Source organism: Pseudophryne corroboree (genome assembly GCF_028390025.1).
Source record: "Pseudophryne corroboree isolate aPseCor3 chromosome 3 unlocalized genomic scaffold, aPseCor3.hap2 SUPER_3_unloc_32, whole genome shotgun sequence".
Lineage (NCBI taxonomy): Eukaryota > Metazoa > Chordata > Amphibia > Anura > Myobatrachidae > Pseudophryne > Pseudophryne corroboree.
This window is the reverse complement of record NW_026967522.1, coordinates 558,685-585,535: the sequence shown is the minus strand read 5'-3', so window position 1 is coordinate 585,535 and position 26,851 is coordinate 558,685. Positions and strand designations below refer to the sequence as shown.

At 46.0% G+C, this 26,851-nt stretch overlaps 1 protein-coding gene across 1 annotated transcript in view; it reads left to right on the top strand.

Annotated features, from left to right (window-relative positions):
* The window catches only part of LOC134984041 (uncharacterized), a 198,076-nt gene that overhangs the window by 132,383 nt on the left and 38,842 nt on the right, over positions 1–26,851 (top strand). The window contains exons 10-11 of the mRNA XM_063949682.1: positions 9,898–9,936; positions 10,563–10,750. Of these exons, the coding sequence (XP_063805752.1) occupies positions 9,898–9,936; positions 10,563–10,750 (227 nt within the window). The remainder of the gene's footprint in view (positions 1–9,897; positions 9,937–10,562; positions 10,751–26,851) is intronic.

The window sequence follows — 26,851 nt, the reverse complement described above, 5'->3', positions numbered from 1 at the left end:
TTTTATATTATGTCAATCGTGTAATACACTCACTGCGCCAAAATGTGCCCCCCCCCCTCTTTTTCAGCCCTGTATCACCGTTCTGCAGGGGAGAGTCCGGGGAGACAGCTTCTCTTCAGCACACTGTGGAGAAAATGGCGCTGGTTAGTGCTGTGCGACCAAGCTCCGCCCCCTCTAGGGGCGGGCTTCGGTCCCGCTCAAATTTACAATTAATGGCGGTGGATAAACATATTCACTGACTCTGCAGCCTATATGTGACTAATATGCCTAAAAAAGAAGTATATATTGCTGCCCAGGGCGCCCTGCACCCATCAGTGCCTGCCGTGTGTGTAACATGCGGGAGCAATGGCGCGCAGCGGAAACGCTGCACGCTTCCCTTAGTGAAGATCAGAAGTCTTCTGCCGCCTGAGACGTCTTCTTTTTTCTTATACTCACCCGGCTTCTATCTTCTCCTCTGGGCACAGAATCTAACTGAGGTCTGGAGGAGGGGCATAGAGGGAGGAGCCAGTGCACACCCATACTAAAAGTTCTTTATAGTGCCCATATCTCCTGCGGAGCCCGTCTAAACCCCATGGTACTTACGGAGCCCCTAGCATCCTCTAGGACGTAAGAGAAATAAAAGCTATACAGCAATAATTAGATGCAAACAAAAGCTTTTATTATGAAATCATACAGGGAAGTATCCGCACCATATAGATGTAACATACAACAAACCACCGCAGATGGAACCCGGGTGACTCTAATGCACATGATAATGTACAGGGTGTATATGGATAGGATCTTGTATCAGAAAACACTCAACACTCCTGATCAAGATGAGTGTCTGCAACAAGTTAGGCAAACTAGAAGAAGTGAAAACACGTTCCAATGGCCGCCATACTGTCGTGCAGCAATACAGATTGTGGAAACTGGTATTAGACATTCACATTTACACAAAGCACAAGATACTAAATAAACAGCAGAAAAAAGACCTAAGCATTTGGGATGTATTATTTAGGAAGTAAATAGAGGTACATTAATGAAAAGCGTGAGTAACAGTCATTAGTCTGTTTGTGAAGGTCTCTAGAGTGGAGGCCTCTTGGACTGTGCAAGGCAGTGAGTTCCATGGTCAGGGCTGCAAAACTAAAAGTTCAACCCATAAATGAATTACAGGAGATTCTTGGTACTGCTGGTAACAGTCCTTCATCTGTAGAAGCAAGCAGGGCAGTAAGGAGGCAGAAGCTGCTTCTAGTACCTTGGACCATGTAATGCTGGGCTGGCATCATCCACCCTTGGCGCTCAGCTAGACAACCATTTAGGATTGGTATTAGGTTCTCAGTACATGGAGCAAAAAGCAGGTAATCTGCATAGCAGTGGTAGACCAGGCCATGATGTCTGATTATATAACCCATGGTAGCATGTATGTTTTATAAAGCATAGGAGATAGGATTGACCCTTGAGGAACATTGCATGACAGTGATAATTATACTCCAGAAGATTTCGCTGACGTCCTATGTGGATGCTGGGACTCCGTAAGGACCACGGGGAATAGCGGCTCCGCAGGAGACTGGGCACAACTAAAGAAAGCTTTAGGACTACCTGGTGTGCACTGGCTCCTCCCCCTATGACCCTCCTCCAGACCTCAGTTAGAATCTTGTGCCCGGCTGAGCTGGATACACACTAGGGGCTCTCCTGAGCTCTTAGAAAAGAAAGTATAATTTAGTTTTTTTATTTTCAGTGAGATCTGCTGGCAACAGACTCACTGCTACGAGGGACTAAGGGGAGAAGAAGCGAACCTACCTGCTTGCAGCCAGCTTGGGCTTATTAGGCTACTGGACACCATTAGCTCCAGAGGGATCGAACACAGGGCCCGACCTCGATCGTCCGGTCCCGGAGCCGCGCCGCCGTCCCCCTTACAGAGCCAGAAACAAGAAGATGGTCCTGAAAATCGTCGGTAAAAGACTTCGGTCTTCAACAAGGTAGCGCACAGCACTGCAGCTGTGCGCCATTGCTCCTCATGCACACCTCACACTCCAGTCACTGATGGGTGCAGGGCGCTGGGGGGGGGGCCCTGAGCAGCAATATTAACACCTTGGCTGGCAAAAAAATCACAATATATAGTCCTAGAGGCTATATATGTGAAAAATACCCGCCAGAATTCCAGAAAAAAGCCGGAGAAGCCCGCCGAAAAAGGGGCGGGGCTATCTCCCTCAGCACACTGGCGCCATTTTTCCCTCAGCTCCGCTGGAAGGAAGCTCCCTGGCTCTCCCCAGCAGTGTCAAGCTACAAAAGGGTAAAAAAGAGAGGGGGGGGGCACTAAATCTAGGCGCAGTAGTGATATATAAGCAGCTATAAGGGAAAATCACTCAGTTATAGTGTTCATCCCTGTGTTATATAGCGGTCTGGTGTGTGCTGGCATACTCTCCCTCTGTCTCCCCAAAGGACTTTGTGGGGTCCTGTCCTCTGTCAGAGCATTCCCTGTGTGTGTGCGGTGTGTCGGTACAGCTGTGTCGACATGTTTGATGAGGAGGCTTATGTGGAGGCGGAGCAGATGCCAATAAATGTGATGTCACCCCCTGCGGGGCAGACACCTGAATGGATGGACATGTGGAAGGAATTACGTGACAGTGTCAACTCCTTACATAAAAGGTTTGACGACATACCAAATATGGGACAGCCAGCTTCTCAGCCCGTGCCTGCCCAGGCGTCTCAAAAGCCATCAGGGGCTCTAAAACGCCCGCTACCTCAGATGGCAGACACAGATGTCGACACGGATACAGACTCCAGTGTCGACGACAATGAGACTAATGTAACTTCCAATAGGGCCACACGTTATATGATTGAGGCTATGAAAAATGTGTTGCACATTTCTGATATTAACCCAGCTACCACAAAAAAGGGTATTATGTTTCGGGAGAAAAAAACTTACAGTGGTGTTTCCCCCATCTGAGGAATTAAATGAAGTGTGAAGAATCATGGGCTTCTCCCGATAAGAAACTGGTAATTTCTAAGACGTTACTGATGACGTACCCTTTCCCGCCAGAGGATAGGTCACGTTGGGAAACATCCCCTAGGATGGATAAAGCGCTCACACGCTTGTCAAAGAAGGTGGCACTACAGTCTCCGGATACGGCCGCCCTAAAGGAGCCTGCTGATAGAAAACAGGAGGCTATCCTGAAGTCTATATATACACACACACACACACAGGTATTATACTGAGACCAGCTATTGTTTCAGCATGGATGTGCAGTGCTGCAGCTGCGTGGTCAGATTCCCTGTCGGAAAATATTGATACCTTAGACAGGGACACTATATTGCTAACCAAAGAGCATATAAAAGACGCAGTCTTATACATGAGAGATGCACAGAGGGATATTTGCTGGCTGGCATCTAAAATAAGTGCAATGTCCATTTCTGCCAGGAGAGGGTTATGGGCTCGGCAGTGGACAGGTGATGCAGATTCTAGAAGGCACATGGAAGTTTTGCCTTATAAAGGTGAGGAGTTGTTTGGGGATGATCTCTCGACCTTGTTTCCACAGCGACAGCTGGGAAGTCAGCATTTTTACCCCATGTTCCCTCACAGCCAAAGAAAGCACCGTATTATCAGGTACAGTCCTTTTCGACCCCATAAGGGCAAGCGGGTTAAAGGCGCGTCCTTTCTGCCCAGAGGCAGAGGTAGAGAAAAAAGCTGCAGCAGACAGCCAGTTCCCAGGAGCAAAAGCCCTCCCCCGCTTCCTCTAAGTCCACCGCATGACGCTGGGGCTCCACAGGCGGAGCCAGGTACGGTGGGGGCCCGTCTCAAAAACTTCAGCAATCAGTGGGCTTGCTCACAGGTGGATCCCTGGATCCTTCAGGTAGTATCTCAGAGGTACAAGCTGGAATTCGAGACATCTCCCCCCCCCACCGTTTCCTCAAATCTGCCTTGCCAACAACTCCCTCAGGCAGGGAGGCTGTGTTAGAGGCAATACACAAGCTGTATTCCCAGCAGGTGATAGTCAAGGTGCCCCTCCTTCAACAAGGACGGGGTTACTATTCCACAATGTTTGTGGTACCAAAACCGGACGGTTCGGTGAGACCCATTTTAAATTTGAAATCCTTAACACGTATATAAAAAAATTCAAGTTCAAGATGGAATCGCTCAGGGCGGTTATTGCAAGCCTGGATGAGGGGGATTACATGGTATCACTGGACATCAAGGATGCTTACCTGCATGTCCCCATTTACCATCCTCACCAGGAGTACCTCAGATTTGTGGTAGATTGTCATTACCAATTCCAGACGTTGCCGTTCGGTCTGTCCACGGCACCGAGGGTATTTACCAAGGTAATGGCCGAAATGAGTTTTAATTATCCCGTACTTGGACGATCTCCTGATAAAGGCGAGGTCCAGGGAGCAGTTGTTGGTCGGGGTAGCACTATCTCAGGAGGTGCTACAACAGCACGGTTGGATTCTAAATATTCCAAAGTCACAGCTGGTCCCTACGACACGTCTACTGTAAACCGACAGGGTGGCACGAGAAGCAGGATGGCAATGGCAGAAGCCACAAGGATTCTCCGATGGGCGGAAAATCATGTGTTAGCACTGTCAGCAGTGTTCATTCCGGGAGTGGACAACTGGGAAGCAGACTTCCTCAGCAGGCACGACCTCCACCCGGGAGAGTGGGGACTTCATCCAGAAGTCTTACAGCTGATTGTAAACCGTTGGGAACGGCCACAGGTGGACATGATGGCGTCCCGCCTAAACAAAAGGCTAGAAAGATATTGCGCCAGGTCGAGAGACCCTCAGGCAATAGCTGTGGACGCTCTAGTGACACCGTGGGTGTACCAGTCGGTTTATGTGTTCCCTCCTCTTCCTCTCATACCCAAGGTACTGAGGATAATAAGAAAAAGAGTAAGAACTATACTCATTGTTCCGGATTGGCCAAGAAGAGCTTGGTACCCGGAACTTCAAGAACTGATCTCAGAGGACCCATGGCCTCTGTCGCTCAGACAGGACCTGCTGCAGCAGGGGCCCTGTCTGTTCCAAGACTTACCGCGGCTGCGTTTGACGGCATGGCGGTTGAACGCCGGTTCCTGAAGGAAGAGGGTATTCCGGAGGAAGTCATCCCTACACTGATTAAGGCTAGGAAAGAAGTGACCGCAAACCATTATCACCGCATATGGCGAAAATATGTTGCCTGGTGTGAGGCCAGGAAGGCCCCAATGGAGGAATTTCAGCTGGGCCATTTTCTGCACTTCCTACAGTCAGGAGTGACTATGGGCCTAAAATTGGGTTCCATTAAGGTCCAAATTTTGGCTCTGTCGATTTTCTTCCATAAAGAACTGGCTTCACTGCCTGAAGTTCAGACATTTGTTAAAGGAATGCTGCATATTCAGGCCCCTTTTGTGCCTCCAGTGGCACCTTGGGATCTCAACGTGGTATTGGATTTCCTAAAGTCACATTGGTTTGAGCCACTTAAAACCGTGGATTTTAAATATCTCACGTGGAAAGTGGTCATGCTGTTGGCCTTGGCTTCGGCCAGGCGTGTGTCCGAATTGACGGCTTTGTCATGTAAAAGCCCTTATCTGATTTTCCATATGGATAGGGCAGAATTGAGGACTCGTCCCCAGTTTCTCCCTAAGGTGGTATCAGCTTTTCACTTGAACCAACCTATTGTGGTGCCTGCGGCTACTAGGGACTTGGAGGATTCCAAGTTACTGGACGTAGTCAGGGTCTTGAAAATATGTTTCCAGGACGGCTGGAGTCAGGAAAACTGACTCGCTATTTATCCTGTATGCACCCAACAAGATAGGTGCTCCTGCTTCGAAGCAGACAATTGCTCGCTGGATCTGTAGCACAATTCAGCTTACGCATTCTGCGGCTGGACTGCCACATCCTAAATCTGTAAAAGCCCATTCCACAAGGAAGGTGGGCTCTTCTTGGGCGGCTGTCCGAGGTGTCTCGGCTTTACAACTTTGCCGAGCGGCTACTTGGTCAGGGTCTAACACTTTTGCAAAATTCTACAAATTTGATACCCTGGCTGAGGAGGACCTTCAGTTTGCTCATTCTGTGCTGCAGAGTCATCCGCACTCTCCCGCCTGTTTGGGAGCTTTGGTATAATCCTCATGGTCCTTACGGAGTCCCAGCATCCACTTAGGACGTCAGAGAAAATAAGATTTTACTCACCAGTAAATCTATTTCTCGTAGTCCGTAGTGGATGCTGGGCGCCCATCCCAAGTGCGGATTGTCTGCAATGCTTGTATATGGTTATTGTTAAACTAAAGGGTTATTGTTGAGACATCTGTTGAGAGGCTCAGTTAATTTTTTATACTGTTAATTGGATATTGTATCACGAGTTATACGGTGTGATTGGTGTGGCTGGTATGAGTATTACCCGGGATTCAAAATCCTTCCTTATTGTGTCAGCTCTTCCGGGCACAGTATCCTGAAGTCTGGAGGAGGGTCATAGGGGGAGGAGCCAGTGCACACCAGGTAGTCCTAAAGCTTTCTTTAGTTGTGCCCAGTCTCCTGCGGAGCCGCTATTCCCCATGGTCCTTACAGAGTCCCAGCATCCACTACGGACTACGAGAAATAGATTTACCGGTGAGTAAAATCTTATTTTAAATGGTTCCGTAGTTGGGTAATGTCTAATATGTTCAACAAGAGCGGATTTATTTATCTCTCAGCATGAAAATGGCTTCTCACCTGTGAAATCGCTGATGTTTGACAAGAACTGATTTCCATGCAAAACATTTCCCACACTCAGAACAGAAGTACGGCTTCTTACCTGTGTGACTTCTCTGATGTGTAACAAGATCTGATTTCTGTGTAAAACATTTCCCACACTCAGAACAGGAAAATGGCTTCTCACCTGTGTGACTTCTCTGATGTGCAACAAGATCTGATTTCCGTGGAAAACATTTCCCACACTCAGAACAGGAATATGGCTTCTCACCTGTGTGACTTCTGATGTGTAACAAGATCTGATTTCCGTGGAAAACATTTCCCACACTCAGCACAGGTATATGGCTTCTCACCTGTGTGACTTCTCTGATGTGTAACAAGATCTGATTTCCGTGCAAAACATTTCCGACACTCAGAACAGGAATATGGCTTTTCACCTGTGTGACTTCTCAGATGTGTAACAAGATTTGATTTATGTGCAAAATAATTCCCACACTGAGAACAGGAATATGGCTTCTCACCTGTGTGACTTTTCTGATGTGTAACAAGAATTGATTTCAATGCAAAACATTTCCCACACTCAGTACAGGAATATGGCTTCTCACCTGTGTGACTTCTCTGATGTGTAACAAGAATTGATTTCAATGCAAAACATTTCCCACACTCAGTACAGGAATATGGCTTCTCACCTGTGTGACTTCTCTGATGTGTAACAAGATATGATTTATATGTAAAGCATTTCCCACACTCAGAACATGAAAATAGCTTCTCACCTGTGTGACTCCTCTGATGTGTAACAAGATTTGATTTATATGCAAAACATTTCCCACACTCAAAACAGGAATATGGCTTCTCACCTGTGTGACTTTTCTGATGTGTAACAAGATCTGATTTCCGTGGAAAACATTTCCCACACTGAGAACAGGAATATGGCTTCTCACCTGTGTGACTCCTCTGATGTGTAACAAGATTTGATTTCCATGCAAAACATTTCCCACACTCAGAACAGAAGTACGGCTTCTCACCTGTGTGACTTCTCTGATGTGTAACAAGATCTGATTTCCGTGGAAAACATTTCCCACACTCAGAACAGGAATATGGCTTCTCACCTGTGTGACTTCTCTGATGTGTAACAAAAGCTGATGTCTGTGCAAAACATTTCCCACACTCAGAACAAGAATATGGCTTCTCACCTGTGTGACTTCTCTGATGAGTAACAAGTTCTGATTTCCGTGGAAAACATTTCCTACACTCAGAACAGGAATATGGCTTTTCACCTGTGTGACTTCTCTGATGTGTAACAAGAGCTGATTTGTGTGTAAAAAAATTCCCACACTCAGAACATGGAAATGGCCTCTCACTTGCCTTAGCTGGCTGATGGGTAATAAGCTTTGTATTCTGTGTAAAACATTTGTCATCTATAGAACAGGGAAACACTGTATCTACTCTCAGAGCTGTAACAGATGCTCCAATATCAGAGTGATCAGGAGAACATTTCCCAGGATCAGAGAGACCAGCTGATAGAGCTGGATGTATAATTGGGGTAATGGGGTTATCTCCTGGAGAATAAGGTCTACTATCATTATCTTTTATGTCACAATCCGGGGATAACATTAGATGTCCTTCTGTGATATTCCTGCTTGTGTGTCCATCTGCTGGAAATAAAATACATTAAAATATAAAATGAGTAGACAAGACCGAGGGTGTTACAGGATACAATATATAATTCTATAACTGACATTTTTTTTACCTGTAATCATTAAAAAACAAAAAAGCTAGGATGCTTATACTGGAGATTCATCATGTGGGATTACTAGAGGTGACATGGACGCTGATGTGGGATTACTAGAGGTGACATGGACGCTGATGTGGGATTACTAGAGGTGACATGGACGCTCATGTGGGATTACTAGAGGTGACGTGGACGCTCATGTGGGATTACTAGAGGTGACATGGACGCTCATGTGGGATTACTAGAGGTGACATGGACGCTCATGTGGGATTACTAGTGGTGACATGGACGCTCATGTGGGATTACTAGAGGTGACATGGACGCTCATGTGGGATTACTAGAGGTGACATGGGCACTCATGTGGGATTACTAGAGGTGACATGGACGCTCATGTGGGATTACTAGAGGTGACGTGGACGCTTATGTGGGATTACTAGAGGTGACATGGACACTCATGTGGGATTACTAGAGGTGACGTGGACGCTCATGTGGGATTACTAGAGGTGACATGGATGCTGATGTGGGATTACTAGAGGTGACATGGACGCTCATGTGGGATTACTAGTGGTGACATGTACGCTCATGTGGGATTACTAGAGGTGACATGGATGCTCAAGTGGGATTACTAGTGGTGACATGGACGCTCATGTGGGATTACTAGAGGTGACATGGAAGCTCATGTGGGATTACTAGAGGTGACATGGGCACTCATGTGGGATTACTAGAGGTGACATGGACGCTCATGTGGGATTACTAGAGGTGACACCGACGCTCATGTGGGATTACTAGAGGTGACATGGGTTTTGCAATAATAAAACGGCAAAGAAGAGAAAGTGATGTCCTGTTTGCGCACTAATAAATAATATATAACCTTTATTAAGTACAGTAAAGTATGTAAATGAAATCAGTGATATATTAAACACAAAGGTAAATGTATAAAGGTGAATAAAGTAATAAAGAAACAAGTGTATTTGTTGTTACACAATCGGCATGTATATTATATTGGGTGATAACTGATTCAGTGCTGGTAATCCTGTTCAGTAAGAATATATTTATATATTACACCCATACGAGGACGGGCTAAATTACATTCAATTATATTGTGGCAGAGTTTCCTCCAGCGGTAATCTCAATGTAACATCACACTGTATGTATAAACACTTTATGGGGGGGATTCAGTTCATTGCAAAAACTCCCTATCCAATTACCCTTAAAGGTATCCAGATGTCACACACAGTTCCCATTACTGTTTTAGAAATTGGGAACTAAGCAGCCGTTTTGGGTCCTATCTACGGCATGGTCCCCTGAATCTAGCTACCTCCCATGATGCATTGCACACGCATGGGCAGATAACAGTTGGTGACATCCAGGCCTGTCATTAAATATAGGTATTTGGTGTGGGAAATCGTCCCTCTTGTTATATGGGTGTGCCTATCAGGGAATGAGGGCTCTAAGGCGGATTTGTTCCTTACAGAATGTGTATGACCTGTTTATACATGAAGATATTGATTATTGTATTATAGGGTGTAATGTCTTGGTCACCATGGTGACTGCCCAGCCAGGTAAGCTATCCTGTGTCTCTTTGGCAGTGTTGCTGTGTGACCTACAGGAAGTCCCAAGGCTGACACCCCACACTGCCCCCTCTCTTACTGGAGGCCATGAATAGCTGAAGGGGCTCTGACATCACAAATAACTGCAAGGGGTTAATAGCAACCAGTTTTATTGCCCCGAGATGCAAATCCCCCTGTCAATGTGATGGAGTGGGCTTTATTGTAACCTTGTCTTTGTCAGACAGCCAGGCACCAAAATCCGCAGGGGTAAGTGGGGAAAACAGACTGTTCTGTAGCCAGTCCCTTCATTCATATCACCCAAAGCTAGGCCTCAAGGGTGTCACCCATCAGGTAAAAGCAGAAGTTTTATAACGGCAAACCGAGGACTTTATATGTTATCTCAGATCACTTCCTGAAACCTGAGATACTGGAACTGTGGCGTCTTGGTTCCTGTCCAGGGGACTCCTCAGGCCAAAGTGGTTTGGACATGATAAGGTTCTCAGAGTGTGGTTAATACTGCTGGCCATTCTGTATGTAGTGTATATAGATTGTATTTACTGATGTTACATGTATATTCAGTGTGTGTAAAATAGAAGTATCATTTGTATCTGCTATTGTGTGTCCTGTGTGATCTGTAGGACTTGGAGAAGGAACCAGGGTGCCAGTTTGGCACATACATAGACCTAGGACCTTCACATTTGGTGGCAAGCAGTGGGTATTGCACAACTACACCTTCCCATTTGCTGATATAGAAGATGGACACCTATTAACCAGCTGGCAGGGGATCTATGAGGACTGTGTCCAAGAGGAGATAACCATGGATGGGGTATTATTGTCCTACTTCCTGACCACCAGTGGAGGGTGGCATCATGCCCCAGGCTGACCAGCATATTCAGCTGACAAGACAATTATGAATTATTGTTCCCACTTAGCAATTTAGAGAGTGAGGAGCTGAAATCTGAGAGCTGGTCTGTACCTTGTGGTTTAGAAAGGACATGTGTATCAGAGGCTGATAACCCAAGATCAGAGCGGGAACTAGATGGGGATATGTTGCGCTACTGTAAGCCCCATAAAAGTTTTGTGGACTGTAACTATGTCAGCACTAGGAGACATCCAAGCAAATGCTGATACAGTGGATGTTAGGAGACAACACTTGCAACCCAGTCTTCTCTGTGATGTAGAAGACTCAAGTCTAGCCAGCATAGCACAGAGGAGAGAAAGGGATAATGCACCTGGGGTCATGAAGGAGATGCCAGCAAGAGTAAGAATAGCATTCAGCCAGGCCCTCAGCCGGTCAGGATGGGAGAGGTGAGCGATCTGGGGAAGATGGAGGATCCTCCAGGTGACATCCAGCAATAATCCACTGAGGGGGCAACAGTGATGTAAGGCCCAAAGGATGGGGTAGGGGCTGTTGAGGGGATAGCATAAGAAGATCTGCAGATACCCCCTGCAGACAACTTCTGTGCTGTTGGTAACTGCAGACGGAGGTCCTCAACCGTTGCCTACCACTGCCAGGTTCCTGGACACGGGCCCGCTGATGCAGATTACGCTCCTTGGAAAAGTGATTTATAGTAAAAGGACTGAGTTCTCAGCATTAGTCCCAGTGCTTGGAGGGTTATATTATTACCATATGTCTCCTGCTTCTGATGGATGATGAAACCATCAGTATATGGACTAGAGCGGCAGGGATGTAAGGAGCATGAAGAGAGTTCCCTTTGTAAATACTGCATACAAGGAAGTTACCCATTGCAATGGCTGACATGGAGGATGAAGAGGGAAAACACTGCTGTCTCCAAGCTTGCAGAAACCATTCCCAATATTCATATGAAGGCCCAGCGAGGGTACAAATGTGACCCCTGTACTGGGCATCAAAGTGCCAAGGGGCCCCAAGCAACAATATTACTACACAAATTTAATGTGTAACACGCTGGCCGGCAGAGCAAAAATATGAAAAAACAAACAAAAGTGTCTCACCCATAGTGCATATGTGCAAAAGTAATCAAAGATGGCGCATGACGATGTGTGGCTCTTGCGTGTGATGTGCGGCGCTGGTGCGTCGGTATATGCCTTTCCTGGATTATGCAGTGGGCCCCTAGTAGAAGCCGACCCACCTGAGGAAGCAGCACTTGATTCACAGCAGGCGCAGCACATAAGCGGTAGGACAACATCTCTGCCCATTACTCTGCAGCACATACGTTACTTGCACTACACTCCCTCATTCATTGTGTGTGTCTAGTATCCACATTAACTCTTCTGCTGTCCTAACAATCGAGAGGTCATCAATAAATCTCAAATAAAGTGCCACTTCAGACCCGAAATTATCTTTTCTATGATAATGGGTACTATTTACAAGTGCCAGGCTGTGCCATGGGGTCCTAAGTGGCCCCAGCATATGCCAATACTTTCATGGCATCTACAGAAATGGCATTGGTTGTTTTACCAAAATGGTCTTAGGTCTGAAGTGGCACACTACCCGATTTAAACTGATGACCTCTTGGTTGTAGTAGACTGCTGCCAGATTTGTGCAAACTGAAGAAGTCAGCCTCCCACCCTGGGTCCCACCAGGAGGAGGCCTGCACCATCAGGCTGATGGCTTATCTTCAGATTTGAAAACCGGTCTGGTAGCCCAATACCTTTTAGTTTTTCCAGACCTGTTGGATTGGGACTGTTTGCCTTTACCCTTTCCATTTGCTTTTCCTTGATTCGGAAAGGACCGGAAAGCTGGAAACTAGGATTGAAATTTTGTGTGAAAGAAAACTTCACTTTCTTAGAGTCTGATTCTGACTCCAATATACTGTTAATTCCTTACCAAAAAAATATCTCCAGTAAGCAAAGATAAGACCCCAGAACCTTCCTGGATTCTGAGTCAGCTTACCATGTACATAGCCACAGTAAAACAATTTTGACGGGAAAAAATACTCGTATAAGCGTTGTCACCCATGTACATAGCCAACTCGCTGCTGTCTGGGAGGCCATTGTACCCATATCCAGGTCCACTTATCGCTGCCTGTTTGATATGTGCAATATGGGATCTTTACTCTAGATGCCACTAAAATATCCTCCTTCGATGCATCAGCCCAAGCCATGGCTGGTCTAACGATTGTACAAGACAAAAGAAAAAAATGTTCTTTAGAAAACCATCAACTCTTCTATCCATGACATCATTTATTGATGTTGAAAACAAAAGTAATGCAGATTTTCGCACCAATCTAAGACTTGCGAATCTACTTTGGGAGCCACCTTCCTTTTTTTTTTTTTTAAACAGTCCCCAGCTGGACGAGGATAATTGGAATTCCATTTCTTGGAATACTAACTTCCTACTGAGCGTAACCCAAAATTTCCATCAGCTGTTTTGGGATGTTTAAACACAGTTGCCTTAGTCTTTAACACAGGCTCTGCTGCCTCTTCTAAGGATAGAATGGCTTACATAGCACTAATTAGCTCAGGTATGTCCACTGAGCTGAGACCATCTGCAGTGCAATGAGTCCTCATCCTCCAACGAATCCTCATCTAAATCATGTGTAGACTGTGAAGATGTTGTATCATGTCTATGTGATTTACTCACCACCAGCCTTTCAGCCTGCTTTTTTGAGAGTGATAAAAAGTGGAAAGAGAGGGTTGGCGCTGAGGGTGAAATAAAAGATTGATATTTATCTAAATAACACGGTGTGTTGACTTTATGGCGTCTCTGCTTTCCCCTTTATATTCTTAATGTTATTCCTCCAAAGAATTTCGGACAGTGCATGTAAAATAAGGATTGCAATGATTGTAGATTATATGTTGAACCCAATTACGGATGAATTATTGCTGTCTGGTTATTCTTATATGTAATTTATCTTAATAGATGTACCAAGCTTACACAATAAATGGTATAATGAAACCCATAGCAGTTTCTTTTCAGAAGATTTAGGAACCGCACATATTTCAATAGGGTAATCTCATGAGGTGGACGCGTACCTCAACTTAAACAATGAAAATTGATAGCAGACTTATCAACGTATCTTTAAGACAAGACCACGCTCCAATACAGTACAACAAAACAGTGCACAGAATGGGTTCCTACAGTGCGTACCTAACTTACACTGGTTAGGTGTAATATCCTCATATAAAGGTATCTTTCAAGTACAAAAGGGCGTACCAGTACTCACAGGTGTTCTTATATATTGCAGTCACATCAAGGTATCTTTGTCTTCTTTTCAAGAAGATGGAGGCTCATTTAAAAAGTATAACAAATTTTAATTAAAAAATCTTATAAAAGAATTACAGAGAATAAGTAAAGCATTGATTGCAGGAAAGCACCGTCCGTGTTAGGGATTGGGAGGACCAATATTCAGTCTACAAGAACCGGCATCTATAGGCTAAATATAGTAAAAACAATGGCCGTACCTTTCTCCCAAAAACGAACGTGTATTGTCCAGCAGGCAATGGTCCTAACCCAACGCGTTTCGAGTTTACTACTCTTTATCAAGGCTGATGGAGGACTGTGAAGAGAATGTATTTATATTAAAAATCCGGAAATTGGAGCAGATGACATCACTATACATTCTCTTCACAGTCCTCCAAACGGCATCCTACTATAAATTACATATAAGAATAACCAGACAGCAATAATTCATCCGTAATTGGGTTCAACATATAATCTACAATCATTGCAATCCTTATTTTACATGCACTGTCCGAAATTCTTTGGAGGAATACCATTAAGAATATAAAGGGGAAAGAAGAGACGCGCCATAAAGTCAACACACCCCGTTATTTAGATAAGTATCAATCTTTTATTTCACCCTCAGCGCCAACCCTTTCTTTCCACTTTTTATCACTTTCCTGTATTTTCTCTGGATCTTCTGGGATAGATCCAGATTAAAAGCGGGAGGCAGCAGAGATTTGAAGAGGAGCGTCAACGATTTTCCCAAAAAATCCTTTTCTGCTTTTTTGAGAGGCTGACAATTCCCTAGGTGTATAAACCTCAGAATGAATGTTGCATGTAAGGGTTAATAGGGAAACCTATCACTGGTATAAACTGCTCAGCTACATTGGATAATGTCTGTGCAAAGTAGCCCATGAAGGTTCACCAGAACCTGTGCCTGCCTCACTATACACGTGGGTAAGCGTTGTCGCGACCGGGCGGGGAGTTGTTGGAGCGACTCTAAGGTGCGTATAAGATGCTTTTTAGAAAAATCACTCAAAAAAAAATAGTAATACTAAAATAAAATAAGAAAACTGATGGTTGCAAAAAAACAGCAGCCCTCTGACCATGGGTGGTCATTCCGAGTTGTTCGCTCGTTATTTTTTTTTCCGCAATGGAGCGATTAGTCGCTAATGCACATGCGCAATGTCCGCAGTGCGACTGCGCCAAGTAAATTTGCTATGAAGTTAGGTATTTTACTCACGGCATTACAAGGTTTTTTTTCTTTGTTCTGGTGATAGTAATGTGATTGACAGGAAGTGGGTGTTTCTGGGCGGAAACTGGCCGTTTTATGGGTGTGTGCGAAAAACGCGGGAGTGTCTGAAGGAACGGGGGCAGTGTCTTGGTGAACGCTGGGAGTGTTTGTGACGTCAAACCAGGAACGAAACTGACTGAACTGATCGCAGTGGCAGAGTAAGTCTCGAGCTACTCAGAAACTGCTAAGAAGTTTCTATTCGCAATTCTGCAAATCTTTAGTTCGCAATTTTACTATGCTAAGATTCACTCCCAGTAGGTGGCGGCTTAGCGTGTGCAAAGCTGCTAAAAGCAGCTAGCGAGCGAACAACTCGGAATGAGGGCCATGGTTCGGCTCCTGCCGCACCAAACAAAAAACTGATTTGCCTGAGCCAGGAGGCGGGGATATATGGACAGGCCCGTTGCATGCTGGGAGGCCGAAAGCTTTGACCATTTGTTGCAAATCCGCTGTCACTTCATCATATCCCAATGTTATCTTGTGGATAACCTGTAGACCCTGTCAGAGAAATAGATATATATCTAAGAGGATAGAATTTGATCGGTGTTGTTACACTGTTTTGTTGGCAGGTTACTTTATACTTTTGTCCCCATTGGTTTCTATAGGTCACGTGGACGAGGTTCTCTCCGTGTCTCCGGACGTAGCATTTGTCAGATGAAGTCCCTTTGATGCGCTGGAGTGCGACGGATGGCGACATGGACGGTTCCACCGGGTATATTAGGTGAGTGGTTGTATGTCTCTTTTGTTCTGCACCCTGATGAAAATGCCGCGAATACAGCATTGAAACGTTGGTACACTAAACCTGCCTGGTCTATTTATTCTGAGTGCCTCCTTGTATGGATTCTACATTACGTTACACCAGCTGATACAGCCTGGTTTGGAGGGCACCGGCTATTGATTCTTTAATATTTACTTCAGGTCTTCTTGAGGAGTGCCGCTTTACCAAAATCCAAAATATATATATGTATATGTGTGTTATATATATATATATATATATATATATATATATATACATATATATATACACACACACACACACACACACACACACACACACATATATATATATATATATATATATAAAAAAGTACAATGACACGGGACGTGCACATGCGTGTAGATGGTGACACTAAAGTTACTGGATGATCATTGTGAATGTCTGAGGTATTGATACAATGCAAATTTGTTGAGATATTGTTTCTTTTTCAGATGGAACCATGGGTCGTGCACGTGATGCGACTGGCAAAAGGGAGCCATTGGTTGTGGCTGAGACCGGCATTTGTTTGTTGGTGATCCCTTGTAGACCATGAGTAGTATCCATCTACAGTGAAAGAAGCATGGACACCAAGAATCTCAGCGGCGGAACAGTGGGCGAAAGTAATCATGACAAATCGGGACCACAGGCATTTAGGTCGCCTAGCAACCACCAATCGTTCCAAACGCACCAGGAACTGCACCAACAGTACAATGCCGGACCCAGCCAAACAGTCCCACAGTCCCAGATCTGGTGAACTGGAGGGCCACGTGAGATGTGGTGGCACGTCAGACTGGTGCTCTTAAAACCAATCCAAGCCTTCGGTCACTGTTCCACCGCTGAGCGCATACCTAAAGGTTAACACTAATGCTATAGCTGTTTTTATGGTAATTATTTTGGGCAATAGAGTAGGACCTGCAGTATAGTGGGGTCCCTTGTCGGGGGCTGCAGGCTTAAATGCATTGAGCAATACATGAACTAAAACGCCACTGTTTATTATGGTTAGTTAATATAGTGAGTGCAAGACACATTTATGTATGTAGTAAGGCTACTGGGAGACCTTAGATTGAGCAATATTGGATCTGGCCATTACATTCCCTAAAGTCATAACCTCAGAACTGCACAGAGCAGGAACTATTATTCACAAGTAATTAGGAATGTGTTCATCATGAACAAGTCCACAATTACTGTCTGAAGGTTACACAATTATTTCAGGTCTACACAACTGATATTTGAGGATAAAGCCTTTAACAGAAAACACCCCTGAAGAAGTCACTATTGAAGAAACGCGTTGGTTGATTTAGAGTGAATTGGAGTGGATAAGAACAAGCCCGCCCATGCAAGGGTGACAACAAGTGCAAAATGCTTGTCTTATGATTATACAGATATGTACTTGTGATAAGCTTTTAATCTGTTTTACTTGAAGTTCTAGATTCAAATTTCATTTTATTTCTGAATCTTATACGAATTGTATTTGGTGAGCTCAGGTCTACTGTATAGCAGGAAATATTTCATACCTGCATCATCTAACAAAATGCATATAAATTAGGCACTCCACAAAAAACAATACTAATTATATTATATACACATTTATATATAATCACTAATAATAAACTTCTGCTTGTTACTTTTCATAACATTCTAGTTTGTGTGTAATAACTCTCTACATGTGATATTTGTCATGGATAGCCTTGTGTTAGAGTCTCCCAACTGACAACAGGGCTGATGGAGGAGGAGGGTGTAGGATAAGAGATTGCTGTAGTGACTGAGCAAGGAGAATATGTGACTTCTGTAATAAGTGTTTATTACTCACCTGTGCTGATATCTGTAGGGATCTCCTCCTCCTTACACTGCTGATCACCCCTCACATACGTCTCTTCTTCTCCCTCTATATCTTCTGCCTTCATATCAGTCACATACGTCTCATCTTCTCTCTCTGTATCTTCTGCCTTCATATCAGTCATATACGTCTCTTCTTCTCCCTCTATATCTTCTGCCTTTATATCAGTCACATACGTCTCTTCTTCTCCCTCTATATCTTCTGCCTTTATATCAGACATTCTTCCTAAATTACCCAAAAAATAGGATTTTAATACCTACCGGTAAATCCTTTTCTCTTAGTCCGTAGAGGATGCTGGGGTCACATCAAGAACCATGGGGTATAGATGGGATCCACAGGAGACATGGGTACTTTAAGACTTTCAAAGGGGTGTGAACGGACTCCTCTCTCTATGCCCCTCCTCCAGACTCCAGTTATAGGAACTGTGCCCAGAGAGACGGACATTTCAAGGAAAAGGATTTATTGTTAAACTAAGGTGAGATACATACCAGCTCACACCTCAAGCACGCCGTGCAACATGGCATTTAACACAACGCAAGTCAACGGCATGAACATCATCAGCAACAGACCGACTATAAACGTAACACAACATGTGTGTAACCACAACTAAAAACTGCAGATACAGTACGCACTGGGACGGGCGCCCAGCATCCTCTACGGACTAAGAGAAAAGGATTTACCGGTAGGTATTAAAATCCTATTTTCTCATACGTCCTAGAGGATGCTGGGGTCACATCAAGAACCATGGGGTTATACCAAAGCACTAGAACGGGCGGGAGAGTGAGGATGACTCTGCAGCACCGAATGACCAAACATGAGGTCCTCATTAGCCAGGGTATCAAACTTGTAGAACTTCGCAAAGGTGTTTGAACCCGACCAAGTAGCTGCTCAGCAAAGTTGTAATGCCGAGACCCCCCGGGCAGCCGCCCAGGACGAGCCCACCTTTCTGGTAGAATGGGCCTTTACCGATTTTGGTAACGGCAATCCAGCCATAGAATGAGCCTGCTGAATCGTAGGACAGATCCAGCGCGCAATAGTCTGCTTGGAAGCAGGAGCCCCAATTTTATCGTGAGCATACAGGACAAACAGAGCCTCCGTTTTCCTAAACTGAGCTATTCTAGCGACATAAATTTTCAAAGCTCTTACTACATCGAGAAACTTTGATTCCAGCAAGGCGTCAGTAGCCACTGGCACCAAAATAGGTTGGTTCAAGCGTAACGTCGAAACCACTTTCGGCAGAAACTGCTGACGAGTCCTCAATTCTGCTCTATCTTCATGAAAGATCAAATAAGGGGTCTTGTGAGACAAGGCCGCCAATTCAGACACCCACCTTGCGGATGCCAAGGCCAACAGCATGACCAGTTTCCAAGTAAGAAATTTTAACTCTACCTTCTGCAAAGGTTCAAACCAATGAGATTGCAGGAATTGCAACACCACGTTAAGATCCCACGGTGCCACAGGGGGCACAAAGGGAGGTTGGATGTGCAACACTCCTTTCACGAAGGTCTGAACTTCTGGAAGAGAGGCCAATTGTTTTTGGAAGAAAACCGATAAGGCTGAAATTTGAACTTTAATTGAGCCCACTTAAGGCCTGCATCCATACCGACTTGTAGAAAATGGAGAAAACGTACTAGCTGAAAGTCTTCCGTAGGAACCTTCCTGGATTCACACCAAGACACGTATTTTCTCCAAATACGGTGGTAATGTTTAGACGTTACTCCCTTCCTGGCCTGAATAAGAGTGGGGATAAGTTCCTCGGGAATACCCTTCCGGGCTAGGATCCGGCGTTCAACCTCCAAGCCGTCAAACGAAGTTGCGGTAAGTCTTGGAACACGCACCTGCTGTAACTGATCCTCCCCCAGAGGAAGAGGCCAGGGATCTCCTACGAGTAATTCCAGAAGATCCGGATACCAAACCCTTCTTGGCCAGTCTGGAACAATGAGGATCGCTAGAACCTTTGTTCTTCTTATGCTCTTTATCACTTTTGGAATGAGTGGAAGCGGAAGAAACACGTACACCAACTGAAACACCCACGGTGTCACTAGGGCATCCACTGCTATTGCTTGAGGGTCTCTTGACCTGGAACAATATCTCTGAAGTTTCTTGTTGAGGCGAGACGCCATCATGTCTATTTGAGGAATTCCCTTAAAGACTTGTCACTTCTGCAAAGACCTCTTGATGAAGACCCCACTCTCCCGGATGGAGATTGTGTCTGCTGAGGAAGTCTGCTTCCCAGTTGTCCACTCCTGGAATGAAGATCGCTGACAGAGCGCTTGTATGCCTTTCCGCCCAACGGAGCACCTTTGTGGCCTCTGCTATTGCTGCTCTGCACTTTGTTCCGTCCTGGCGGTTTATGTACGCTACTGCTGTTATGTTGTCCGACTGAATCAAGACGGGCCGATTACGAAGATGTTCGCTTGCAGAAGGCCATTGTGAATGGCCCTTAACTCCAGAACGTTTATGTGTAGACACATTTCCTGGCTTGACCATCTTCCCTGGAAGCTTTCCCCCTGCGTGACTGCTCCCCAGCCTCGGAGACTCTCATCCGTGGTCACTAAGATTCAGTCCTGGATCCCGAACCTGCGTACCTCTAGGGGGTGAGAGCTGTGCAGCCACCACAGGAGTGAGATTCTGGTCTTGGAAGACAGGGTTATCCTTCAGTGCATGTGCAGATGGGACCCGGACCACTTGTCCAACAGGTCCCACTGTAACACTCTGGCATGGAATCTGCCAAACTGAATGGCCTCGTAGGCTGCCACCATCTTTCCCAGCAACCGAGTGCATCGATACTCTTGCTGGTTTCAGCAATTGTTTGACCAGACATTGAAGTTCCAGAGTCTTTTCCACTGGAAGAAAGATTTTCTGTAATTCTGTGTCCAGAATCATTCCCAAAAACGACAGCCGTCTCGTCGGAACCAACTGTGATTTTGGCACGTTTAGGAGCCAACCATGTTGCTGCAGAATTGTCAGGGAGAGCATAATGTTCTGCATCAATTGGTCCCTGGATCTCGCCTTTATCAGGAGATCGTCCAAGTACGGGATAATCTTGACTCCTTGTTTGCGTAGGAGAACCATCATTTCGGCCATTACTTTGGTAAAAACCCTCGGAGCCGTGGACAGACCAAATGGCAACGTCTGAAATTGGTAATGACAATCCCGAACTGCGAACCTCAGGTAAGCCTGATGTGGGAAATAAATGGGAACATGCAAGTAGGCATCCTTTATGTCTACTGACACCATAAAATCCCCCTCCTCCAGACTGGATATCACTGCCCGGAGAGATTCCATCTTGAATTTTAATTTTTTTAGGTAGAAATTGAGGGATTTGAGGTTCAGGATTGGTCTGACTGAGCCATCTGGCTTAGGGACCACGAACAGGCTCGAATAAAAGCCTTCTCTCTGTTGCGACGGAGGAACCCTGACTATGACTTGATTGTGACACAATTTTTGTATTGCGGCGCATACCACCTCCCTGTCTAGAAGAGAAGCTGGTAAGGCTGATTTGAAAAATCGGTGAGGGGGGACGTCTTGAAACTCCAGTTTGTACCACATGCACACTATTTCCAAAACCCATGAGCCCAGAACTGACTGAAGAGCCTGAGACATGCTTCCACTGGTGCAGACTTCCGCAGAGTAGTCCCAGCGTCATGTGGTGGACTTGGCAGAAGCCAGGAAGGACTTCTGCTCCAGGGAACCGGCCACGGCCGGTGATCGTTTACCTTTTTCCTTTCCTCTAGTAGCAAGGAAGGAAGACCCTCTGCCTTTTCTGTATTTATTGGGCCGAAAGGACTGCATCCGATAGTGGTGTTTTCTTTTGTTATGCAGGAACATAAGGTAAAAATTATGATTTACCCGTGGTAGCCGTAGATACCAAATCAGCGAAGCCGTCACCAAACAACACACCACCATTATACGGTGGAGACTCCATAGCTTTCTTAGAGTCAGCATCAGCATTCCATTGATGAATCCACAATGCTCTCCCTTGATCCCAAGAGGCCAATATCTCTCGCAGCTTCTTTTAGGTAGACTGCAGCGTCCCTGATATGACCCAGTGTCAGAAGAATGCTATTCCTATCTAGGGTATCCAATTCAGACGACAGGTTATCTGCCCATTTTTCGATAGCACTGCTCACCCACGCAGATGCAATGGCTGGTCTGAGTAGCGTACCCGTGGTGACATAAATGGATTTCAATGTATTTTCCTGCCTACGATCCGCAGGATCCTTTAGGGCTGCCGTGTCAGGGGACGGGAGAGCCACCTTTTTGGACAGCCGTGACAGAGCTTTGTCCACAATGGGGGGTGACTCCCATTTTTCCCTATCCCCAGAGGGAAACGGATACGCCATTACAATCCTTTTGGGAATCTGAAACTTTCTGTCAGGACTTTTCCAAACCTTTTCACAAAGCGTGTTCAGTTCATGAGAGGAAATGTTACCTCAGGTTTCTTTCCTTTATACATACAGACCCTAGCATCAGGAACAGTAGGGTCCTCAGTGATATGTAACACGTCTTTTATTGCCACAATCATGTACTGAATGCTCTTTGCCAGTTTTGGTTCTAATCTGGCATCACTATAGTTGACACTTGAGTCAGTGTCCGTGTCGGTATCCCTGTCTGTCAGCTGGGCAAATGAACGTTTTTGTGACCCCGAGGGGGTCTGGACTTGAAACAACACATCCTCTACGGATTTCTTCCAAGCCTGGTTCTGGGACTCAGATTTATCCAATCTTTTATTTATCATTCAAAGCACTCAAAACATTCACCCAATCAGGTGTCGGCGGTGCCGATAGGGTCACTCCCACAGCCGTTTGTGTCCCTGACATAGTCTCCTCCTGGGAAGAGCACTCCGCCTCAGACATACCGACACACGTGCACCCACCACCCACAGACGCATATAGGGGACAGACCCACAGTAAAGCCTGTCAGAGAGACACAGAGGGAGATATTGCCAACTCACACCCCAGCGCCCAAACCCGGTCTGAAAATACTACAGAAAATGTCACAGACCTGCAGCGCTTTTATAAATTACATACAATGCATCAAAATCACTGTGCCCCCCCCCCCCTCCCCGTTTTGCACCTTGTTACTTGTACAGCAGTGTGAGGAAGGACCAGCGTCTCTGCAGCCTGTGTAGAGAAAATGGCGCCGGGCTGTGTGCTGTGAGGGCTAAGCCCCGCCACCATAATGGCCCGCTTCAGACCCGCTCTTTTTTAAACTTTTTTATACTGGCGGGGGTCCGGACAGTGCCCTGGCACCATGTTTGCTCCTGCCAGTCAGTTATTTTGTGGTTAAATTGCTGCCCCCCCCCCGCAGCTTGCAGTGCCTCTGAGTGTGGGAGCATGGCGCGCAGCGCGGCCACTGTGCGCTACCTCAAAGCCGTCACTGAAGTCTTCTGATCATCTTCTACTCGCCTGTCTTCTGACTTCTGGCTCTGCAAGGGGGGTGACGGCGGGCTCTGGGAACGAGCATCTAGGCGTACCTAGCGATCAGACTCTCAGGAGCTAATGGTGTCCTGTAGCCAAAGAAGCAGAGCCTTTAAACTCACAGAAGTAGATCTGACTTCTCTCCCCTCAGTCCCACGAAGCAGGGAGACTGTTGCCAGCAGTGCTCCCTGAAAATAATAAACCTAACATAAAGTATTTTCAGAGAAACTCAGTAGAGCTCCTCAGTGTGCATCCAGTCTGCCTGGGCACATATTCTAAACTGGAGTCTGGAGGACGGGCATAGAGGGAGGAGCCAGTTCACACACCTTTGAAAGTCTTAAAGTGCCCATGTTTCCTGTGGATCCCGTCTATACCCCAAGGTTCTTGATGTGACCCCAGCATCCTCTAGGACGTATGAGAAAATAATACAATGGCATTTGCATAGTGTTAGCTTAAACTAAGGGTGAAACAGTATAATATCAGTGTATAAGACACACAGCTCCTCTACAGATCATATAGTGACAGTCACTTTGGTATATTGGTGAGACCCTAAATCCCACCTACCTGATCCTCCTGTGGGGTCCTGTGATTCTCCTCTGTACAATCCTGGGAATACAGAGGACGGGGACATCTCTCTGGGGTATCTCTGTTACTGGGTCCATCTGTAGGAGACACACAGTGACTGAGTACAGTGTATATATGTGATTATCAGATGATGTGTGTATATAGGGGCCCCCATACCTGCTCTCCACTGTACATTACATGACAGTCTCCTCTTACCCAGTGATGTGAGGGGCCGGTGATTCTCCATCATCACGTCCTTGTACAGACCCCTGTGTTCCTCTGCATACTCCCCCTCCTGCATGGAGACATAGACAGTGACATCCTGACACCTTATAGGAACCTGATACACACAGTGATACAGTCATCACCCAGACACGTCCCCTGGTGTTACTGTATAATGTCCCATTCCCAGCAGTCACCTCTCCAGTCATCACCCAGACACATCCCCCGGTGTTACTGTATAATGCCCCATTCCCAGCAGTCACCTCTCCAGTCATCACCCAGACACATCCACTGGTGTTACTGTATAATACCCCATTCCCAGCAGTCACCTCTCCAGTCATCACCCAGACACATCCCCTGGTGTTACTGTATAATGCCCCATTCCCAGCAGTCACCTCTCCAGTCATCGCCCAGACACATCCCCCGGTGTTACTGTATAATGTCCCATTCCCAGCAGTCACCTCTCCAGTCATCACCCAGACACGTTCCCTGGTGTTACTGTATAATGTCCCATTCCCAGCAGTCACCTCTCCAGTCATCACCCAGACACGTCCCCTGGTGTTACTGTATAATGTACCATTCCCAGCAGTCACCTCTCCAGTCATCACCCAGACACGTCCCCTCGTGTTACTGTATAATGTCCCATTCCCAGCAGTCACCTCTCCAGTCATCACCCAGACACATCCCCTGGTGTTACTGTATAATGTCCCATTCCCAGCAGTCACCTCTCCAGTCATCACCCAGACACGTTCCCTAGTGTTACTGTATAATGTCCCATTCCCAGCAGTCACCTCTCCAGTCATCACCCAGACACATCCCCCGGTGTTACTGTATAATGTCCCATTCCCAGCAGTCACCTCTCCAGTCATCACCCAGACACATCCCCTGGTGTTACTGTATAATGCCCCATTCCCAGCAGTCACCTCTCCAGTCATCACCCAGACACATCCCCTGGTGTTACTGTATAATGTCCCATTCCCAGCAGTCACCTCTCCAGTCATCACCCGGACACGTCCCCTGGTGTTACTGTATAATGCCCCATTCCCAGAAGTCACCTCTCCAGTCATCACCCAGACATGTCCCCTGGTGTTACTGTATAATGTCCCATTCCCAGCAGTCACCTCTCCAGTCATCACCCAGACACATCCCCTGGTGTTACTGTATAATGTCCCATTCCCAGCAGTTACCTCTCCAGTCATCACCCAGACACATCCCCTGGTGTTACTGTATAATGCCCCATTCCCAGCAGTCACCTCTCCAGTCATCACCTAGACACGTCCCCCGGTGTTACTGTATAATGTTCCATTCCCAGCAGTCACCTCTCCAGTCATCACCCAGATACATTCCCTGGTGTTACTGTATAATACCCCATTCCCAGCAGTCACCTCTCCAGTCATCACCCAGACACGTTCCCTGGTGTTACTGTATAATGTACCATTCCCAGCAGTCACCTCTCCAGTCATAACCCAAACACGTCCCATGGTGTTACTGTATAATGTACCATTCCCAGCAGTCACCTCTCCAGTCATCACCCAGACACATTCCCTGGTGTTACTGTATAATGCCCCATTCCCAGCAGTCACCTCTCCAGTCATCACCCAGACACATCCCTTAGTGTTACTGTATAATGTCCCATTCCCAGCAGTCACCTCTCCAGTCATCACCCAGACACGTCTCCTGGTGTTACTGATAATGTCCCATTCCCAGCAGTCACCTCTCCAGTCATCACCCAGACACATCCCCTGGTGTTACTGTATAATGCCCCATTCCCAGCAGTCACCTCTCCAGTCATCACCCAGACACATCCCCTGGTGTTACCGTATAGTGTCTCATTCCCAGCAGTTACCTCTCCAGTCATCACCCAGACGCATCCCCTGGTGTTACTGTATAATGCCCCATTCCCAGCAGTCATCTCTCCAGTCATCACCCAGACACATCCCCTGGTGTCACTGTGTAATGTCAAGGGGTCAGCTTTCTGGGGGTAGCTTGCGTGGAATTTAATAAGTGTGGAATTAAGAAGTGTGTTATCCGAACAGTTAAATAAACAGTTGAACAAACATTGAGCACCATTAAGGAAAGGTAATTTACTTAAAGAACTTTTATCTCACAAACGACCACAGCATGTTCATCAAACTACTGTTTCTTATTTCAATTCATGGAATTCTCACCAAATGTAACACATTCTACACTCACCCTAAAACTCACCCCTCTGTGCACATTACAGCTTCTATTCTCCACTCCCCTCTTCTAACCACTCATGAGCTTTATACTTACTTCTCTACAAGTACTTTGACAACCACAATTGGCCACTAGAATAAACACTCGCAAACATCCACCAATATTTATCTCACTCTTCTGCTTTTATTAGCTGGTGCCATATCACCAAATCCAGGCCCCAAACCACCTGTCCCTCTCACACTCAGCTATCTCAAAACAACATAGAAATCCATCTAACCTCATAAATATCACGTGTCTTCCATCCCCCTCCAAGTCACTAAAATGTGGCTTATGGAATGCACGCTCTGTTTGTAACAAATTGCCATCCATCCATGACCTCTTTATCTCTCACAACTTTAATCTGCTGGCTATAACAGAAACCTGGCTCACACAATCAGACACAGCCTCCCCTGCAGCACTGTCACACGGTGGTTTCCACTTCACACACACACCCCCAGGCCTGGTAATA